Source organism: Penaeus japonicus, unplaced genomic scaffold (genome assembly GCF_977035675.1).
Source record: "Penaeus japonicus unplaced genomic scaffold, GWHDUDI00000001_assembly GWHDUDI00000009, whole genome shotgun sequence".
Classification (NCBI taxonomy): Eukaryota; Metazoa; Arthropoda; class Malacostraca; order Decapoda; family Penaeidae; genus Penaeus; species Penaeus japonicus.
Genome location: NW_028234411.1, coordinates 14,675,908 through 14,683,407, shown reverse-complemented (window position 1 = coordinate 14,683,407; position 7,500 = coordinate 14,675,908). Strand labels below are relative to the sequence as shown.

The following is a 7,500-nucleotide window of genomic DNA, read 5'->3' as shown; positions in this document are numbered from 1 at the left end:
CATCACCGGAATCAGCTCGCTCACGATCTCGCCCTGCTCGTCTCGATTGAACAGGTTGCTCACCATACCTGGCGGTCAGACTTATTGAATCAAATGAATCTATAAAATATCAGCCATTAAATCTAGAGAGTATATTCGGGAAAATTAAGCAGCCAAACAGAAGACCAAAAGCCTGGATAAGCATTAACTTATTAGTCTTTTGCACGTTGCAGTAAACAGGAATAGACGAATAAAACATTGTATAGTGAGGAAACTACCTGATGATAAGACGTTGTTTAGGTATTCCAGAAATGCCTCTTCCTTCACCTCCTGGTCAGTGAAGATGAAGGTCGTACCTTTCCCTTGAATCCCGCACGTCCTGTACAGTACCTTCAGGTCTTCCAGTAGGTTGGCCGTGTTGTATGACCTTAGTAAACAAATTCAGTCAGGTTCCGATAAAAGCACATTGCATGTTTCTTTCATACAACTACTCGTTATTATTCTTTTTTCCGTAACTGTAATCTCTATTATTTTCCTTTTGAGCAAATGAACCCACCTGGTTAGCGTAATCTGGAAGGTTTTGTAACCGGCGATAAAGGAAGCCAGTTTGGTGAGGGACTGCTTGCCGGACCCGCCCACACCCACCAGGAGGGCGTTGCCGCCCGGATTTCGTATGATCCGGGAGATCTACAGAGAGTGGTATACAAATGCTTTATGAAATGTTTCATAAATGGCTTTCACTTTCGTAATCACTGATACTGTCTGATGTCTTTGAATTAAATATTTAGAAGATGGAACTTTACCCTCGTGAGATGAATCATTGCATCTTTAAAGAAGACGAGGTCCATCCCAATGCCTCGAACCATTTCGTTATACTGAGCCAGGAACATTTGCAGGCGCTCCTCCAGGGCGGCGAAGGACGGGATGGGCTCGTACACTTTCGGCATCTCCATGTCGAGGTCTTCGCCCTCGTCTCCTGTTGGCTCGGGGGCATCTCTGGGAGTGGACGCAACACGGGTGTTATATGTATATATAATCAAATACAAAGCTATTCATTTATCTATACGCGCATGGTCGTTGGTAAGTCAGGTATATGCATCCCTAGCAAAAGGCAAGAGCGAGGGGCAGAAGAATAACCTGAGGAAGTCCACAAAGTTTTCGGAGCGCGTGATGGCATCCGTCGCGCGGTGGCCCAACTCCTCCTTCGTGACATTTACCAGCGCTTCCTCGAACCAGGTCACGTCCTTTGGCGTGGTGAACCTGCAGGGACGGGATTTAAAGGTAAGTGTTGGTCACAACAATTTCACACTCGTAATCATTTTGATTTAATCAATTACTGACGTCAAACTTTTAACGAAATACTGATCATGCTAGAATGGGTGCCCACGTAGAAGCCATACCTGTCCGATATGACTCTGCAGCATTCATGGCGCCACAGTGCCAAGAGCGAGTCACCCGACGTGATCACATTGGCCGCCGCGCCCAACATTCCCTCCCAGATGCGCGACAGATCTCGCAGGTTGAAAACGTAGTGGAACTTTGCGGGAGTCGGAAGCAATTTACACTGTAATTTGGAAAATAACACGAATTAGATGCTTGACAACATTCAATTCTTTTTCTGTACTGTTTCTTTTTACTAAGGTTCCTAGATGAGCAATGGAAATGCTGACCTTGGTGTGCGCCCACATCTTCCTTGTGAGTGGGATGAGCCTCTCCAACATGTCCCTGACCTCCTGGTTGAAGCCTCTCTTACTGCTGAAGTGGCCTCTGGCGATCACGCCGAAGATCTTATCGATGGAGGTCTCCGACGGAATGGTGGAGTTGAAGATGCAGAAGTGACGCTTCAGGCGCGATGGAATATCGTTGCGACCGCCACCTAAAGACAGAATGTGGTATTTTCATGCAGGAGAAAACGTAATTGACCTTGGTTACCATTTACGTCGTGTACGTGAAAAAATGCCTATTCCACCACATACCTGGATGTCCCATGGCCGCCAGGAACTGGATGTCAACTATGTGAATAAAGTCACCAGGTTTCTCAAGGCTGTAGAATCCACCCATTTCCATTGTCTGACGCACGATTTCATTCGTTGGCTGTAATTATATTTCTATTTGTTATTACTGACCTGGATAAAACAAGAGCTAAATGAATTACTTGATACATTCACCCATCATATAAATCACACTTCCTTCTCTCACGCTGACCGCATCTAAACTGTTGCATTCTGCCCTGGCAACAGTCCATGCCAGGCCTCACCTGATCTCCCCAGTCGTTGATGTGCGGCATGTTGAGGTCATCGATGAACACCGTCATGGTTTTGCCAGCAGGAGGACCAAATGTGCTTCCCATCCTTTTGTCGACGTAACTCTCGATGGTGCGCTGGTTGAGGTTAACGAACACTATGATAAATCATTGCATAGCTTTTTAATCTTTGATATGCTATCATCACATAACATTGTTACAGCCAAAATATAAAGGATGGTCATACAGTAGTACACCGCCTTCACATAGTTCCCTTAGCACTGACGATAGACAGTCAAGATATTGTTCAAGTGGCAACGTACCTGGAAATAGAGAGGCGTGGAGGCTGACGAGAAGTTGAAGTTGCGATAAAGGTGATCTTCAGGGTTATACTTCTTCATGAAGGCATTGATGGTGACTGTTTTGGCAGACCCTGGCTCGCCTATAAGCAGCACACCCTGCGCGAAAAGTGATTTTGTTTGAACATAGTCTTCGTGGCCAAATCACAAACATTCAGCTAAAAACTGCTCTCCATCGATTTTCTTATATATAAAAAATGAAATCAGGCAATTGAGGTTTGAGAAAAATACAGTGAGTACACCAACATAAATAGGTATTCATACTCACCTTCCCTTGCTGCGCCACCGTGTGTATAAGGAAGTCCATCCTTACATTGTCCACATTCGGCACAAGAATGGAGTTATAATCCGGAGTCCCTGTGTCTGGGTACACATATTCTGACACACGTGTCCCCCAGTGTTGCCACCAACCTGGAGTGTTATGCTCGTCACAAATCGAATTTAGGTATATAAGTGTTGATATCAACAGTTAATAAGTAGTCGAACATACAATAAGACTGTAATCACGCAGACTTGTTGGCATAATTTAAATGTTACTCATTCAGACATGCAGTTATAACCGAACTGTTCATCACACAGTCAAGTAGGGCACAAAGATAAAAAAAAGTTTTATTAACTGTACACTAAGTGTCTATTACTCTCGTTCAGTAAACGAATCACTACAAAAGCAGCTGGATGCTGACCAACTTGATGCTTTTTACAGTTGACTGCGATTTGTTCAGACACGTACCATTCTCGTCCACACGGTAATCAAACATGGAATCATCTGCTCCCACTTGGGGCGGAAGATCAAGGTCTCGGTAATTAGCTCGCATGTACTGTTCTATTTTAGCGCGGTCAGCCAGCTCCATGAAGCAGCCCAGACTCCACATCATGGTAAACACGAAGAGACGCTGGATGTGCTCTTGGACCGTGGCCTGGTGAGTGGGCTGGGCGGAATAGGGCATTCAGTGTAAATACATTCAAACATACAAACAAATCTTTGATTACAGATAAGTATTCATATGACTAATGCTATAAAATGTAAGTCATGTAGAGAAACGGGGAATGCTTTTATCCTGTAAAGGACAAAAATAGTTTAAGGTGATGTAGAAACGCCTATGCGCACTCTTGGTTTAATCGTCTAAAAAAAATTGTCAAAATTCCAATCTATTTAAGCCTAAACTGTGAAAACGTAAAGGGAAATATTGGAAACTTTAGGAGATTTGGCTAACGAAACAAAAACGTCCCGTAAGTTAATTCGACCGAGTGGCATTACCTGGATCTCCTCCGTGTCTGGATCGGGTTCCCGGCGCTTGTTCTGCTGCTGCTGCTGCTCCTCCGGCAGCAGGCCCTCCATGACGCGTGTGGCCTGCGGCGGGCGCAAAGGTCACACAGGAAGTGGAGGCGAGCATGGCGCCGAGATCGACTCGAACCGCCATGTCTCCAAGAATAAGTGTTCAAGCATCTCATTCCTTTCATTCAATGTATAGTCATTTGATAAAGGCGATTATACTCATCAAGATTGCGATAAAAAAATATAATTTGGACAAAGAAGTGAAAAATTACGAAATCGGAATGAACAACAAAGATGACTGTCACTTTGGAATTCACAGGCAAAAATTTATTTCATGCAATTATAAAGCTATATAATCTTATAGATGTTTGGCTCTGATAAACTTCGTAACTTCACGTGTGTGTCGGTGTGTCTACGTGTATGGGTGTGTTGTACGTGTATATTGATACGTGTATACGTGTGATGTGCGTGAAAGTGTTTTTGTATGTGTACTTCTGTGACAATTATGCTCACGTGTGTGTTTATTTATGAAAATATATAATTGTGTGTGTGTGTTTGTGTATGTGTGTGTGTGTGTGTGTGTGTGTGTGTGTGTGTGTGTGTGTGTGTGTGTGTGTGTGTGTGTGTTTAGCCACTTAAATACACTAAACATGTACGCAATTACACAACTTGGCACAACGGTAAATTCCAACTGATAATTAGACTTCAGAATGAATAAAAAAAAAACTGATTTCCACATCAGATCGTAATTTTGATGAAAATCAATAAAGTGTAGCATTGTTACATAAATAAGTCACTCTATCAGTTGGATATCAACATGGCATATTTTTTTTCTAACTAATATTTATTCATCTACTAAGATTATACGTCATCACAAGACTTGACATCTGCGTGATCCATGCGGTGATGTTTAATCATGAAGGCTACAATATTATATCTGCATTTATTTCACCAAGGTTTAGATGACGACACCGCCACATATTACAACGTGTACCTGCTTAAATGCTAACTGTACCAGGTTCAGCTCACGTTCACGCCGCTATGCAGGGACAACGTGAGACCTTCACTGAGTCTCATAATTTGTGACTATGTATGAGTTGTTTCATTGTTTAGCATAGCCCTATACAATGCATGATATTCAGTGTTTTGAGCGGAAGTTTGCATTGGAAAGTACTTTTTATTACGTGTACCTCATGGGAGAGGGTGAACCGTAGAGCAGTTGTACACTACCGTATGTGTTGCCGGCTGTACATATTAGTATACTTCCGACATCACCTGTAATGTTTAAGTTTCGGGATGTTATTTTACTATTTATGGAACTTGTTTACTGAAATAGTTTAAAATTCATTCCCAAAGCTGTCCGCCAAGACCCAGCTATTCAATTAAACCTACCAATGAACTTGAAAAACAAAGGACTAGGTCTGACATCAAGTGATTCAGCGCTTTTTAGCAACAAGTAAAGACTTGGATCGTGGCAGGACAGGCAGTTTACATGGCGTGGGAGTGTTGTGCTGCGAGATAAAGTGAGAACATGGCGGCATCAGGCAGGAGCAGCACCGGAAGAGCCTCATCCTCTGGCAAGGATCTGGGCGTTTCCACGGGCGTCTGAGTGTGGGAGGACTCGTCGGGGGTATGGCCTCCGTGGGTGCCGCCTCCCCAGGCACTAGAACGACCACGGCGACGGGGCAGACAGTCGTCAGCTGCGTCTTCTCCCTCCGGCAGCTGGCCCTCAAGGAGGGTTATGGCCTGGCAGCAGCGGCGATAGCATCAACAACACTTTTAAGGAAAATACGACCTATCTAACGGGGGACATGAGCACATATCTGGAGGCGGAGCTACAGCGGGCAAACGCTGCGGGACAAGTGAGAGTGTGGATGTCCTCTCGCCCACACGGGTCCTTCCGCCTGTTAGCCTTTGGGACACAGAAATAGGAAGAGTCGGCAGTTTCCGAAGACAGAATGCTACATACAGTGCGCACATTACAAAGCTAAGCCTTATATCGTCTACGCAGGGATTAAGGGATAATTCACACATCATAGCCAGTACGTTAGCATTACAGCAACACTAACTACCGCGGGGCAGCTCAACAGACTATCAACTTACCAGCAGAGATACTTCATACCACACAGCAATAGAAACATCTACTGGCAGGAACACTAAATACCTATGCACCAACAATTGCAAGTAACAACAAGTATCACAGAGCAGCCAGTAGTTAACACCCACAACAATCACAGTCACAAAATGAACACAGGACTCTGCAGATCAATGCATGGACATGAAGCACACTTCCACCTATGACAAAAAAACATAGTAATGCTACAGTTCACAGGTAATATATTTCTACGCGAATGGAGCCATGAAATATCTGAATTGCCAGTCTTCTCTTTTAGTCAGCGAGGTAATTAGTGCTTTACTTTTTCCATCCACACTTACGGCGTGATTGTCGCATGTAAATTTGATCACATACACTATACTGATAGACGGAGATTTATACACTTCCTACAGGAGACATGCAATACAAATACTTCTTAGTTATTGATATTTAGCATATCGTCAGTGAGATCTTACTACTTCTAAGTTTACACACTATCAGGGCAGAGTATTCGCTCTTGCATTTACACCTTTTACCGTTGCAATGCTTCGAGAATGGATGTACAACAAACCAATCTTAACGTGTTAATATGCTAGACATAACCGCATGATATCAATTTTATATGCTTAGGGTATTGGATGACTACCCCCTCTCTTGATTCCCATTGACACAATACACTGTGAGTTCAACGGATATTTCTAAGTCGTTTGAGATTTTGTTTTTATTTTCACCACTACACGGCTTGATACGCATGTTATACCTTAAATTCATGCATTTAAATGATGGTCGTAATGTCTGATTTTTATGCAGCTAAAAGTAGAATTGTTCATTAATCACTAGAGAAAATATACATCCTATACGTCACTATCATCAGACATGCGTAGACTGACTATGAAAAACAAGATATTTTAATTTCATAGATTATTTAGACTGCTGTGCAACACATGTGCTGTCATGCTGTGCTAGGGGTTGAGAAGCAGTGAAAATTGTGCAGCTCTCTACTGTGCGGAATGTGCTGCTGAGAAGCAACATGAGTATATATTCACTGATGTTTACATATGTCATTATTGTTAAGTTTCTATACAAAAATATATATCACTGACTACATATTTATGTGGTCCTGCATATCCATATCTAGCACGGCCTCTCACTCACTCTCTCTCTCTCTCTCTCTCTCTCTCTCTCTCTCTCTCTCTCTCTCTCTCTCTCTCTCTCTCTCTCTCTCTCTCTCTCTCTCTCTCTTTCTCTCTCTCTCTGTCTATCTATCTGTCCGTCAATCTCTGTGTGTGTGTGTGTATGTGTGTGCGTGCAAGTGTGTGCGTGCAAGTGTGTGTGTGTGTGTGTGTGTGTGTGTGTGTGTGTGTGTGTGTGTGTGTGTGTGTGTGTGTGTGTGTGTGTGTGTGTGTGTGTGTGTGTGTGTGTGTGCGTGCAAGTGTGTGCGTGCAAGTGTGTGTGTGTGTGTGTGTGTGTGTGTGTGTGTGTGTGTGTGTGTGTGTGTGTGTGTGTGTGTGTGTGTGTGTGTGTGTGTGTGTGTGTGTGTGTGTGTGTG

At 43.4% G+C, this 7,500-nt stretch overlaps 1 protein-coding gene across 1 annotated transcript in view; it reads right to left on the bottom strand.

The window, feature by feature from the left end:
* Positions 1 to 7,500, bottom strand: part of LOC122260278 (dynein axonemal heavy chain 5) — a 61,669-nt gene that overhangs the window by 13,558 nt on the left and 40,611 nt on the right. The window contains exons 41-54 of the mRNA XM_086540204.1: positions 5,414 to 5,602; positions 3,839 to 3,931; positions 3,311 to 3,509; positions 2,849 to 2,991; positions 2,545 to 2,679; positions 2,237 to 2,359; positions 1,956 to 2,073; positions 1,650 to 1,855; positions 1,380 to 1,543; positions 1,117 to 1,239; positions 783 to 975; positions 536 to 666; positions 258 to 406; positions 1 to 68 (exon numbers count right to left, since the gene is read on the bottom strand). The exon at positions 1 to 68 is cut by the window's left edge and continues 102 nt beyond it. Of these exons, the coding sequence (XP_086396330.1) occupies positions 1 to 68; positions 258 to 406; positions 536 to 666; positions 783 to 975; positions 1,117 to 1,239; positions 1,380 to 1,543; positions 1,650 to 1,855; positions 1,956 to 2,073; positions 2,237 to 2,359; positions 2,545 to 2,679; positions 2,849 to 2,991; positions 3,311 to 3,509; positions 3,839 to 3,931; positions 5,414 to 5,602 (2,034 nt within the window). The remainder of the gene's footprint in view (positions 69 to 257; positions 407 to 535; positions 667 to 782; positions 976 to 1,116; positions 1,240 to 1,379; positions 1,544 to 1,649; positions 1,856 to 1,955; positions 2,074 to 2,236; positions 2,360 to 2,544; positions 2,680 to 2,848; positions 2,992 to 3,310; positions 3,510 to 3,838; positions 3,932 to 5,413; positions 5,603 to 7,500) is intronic.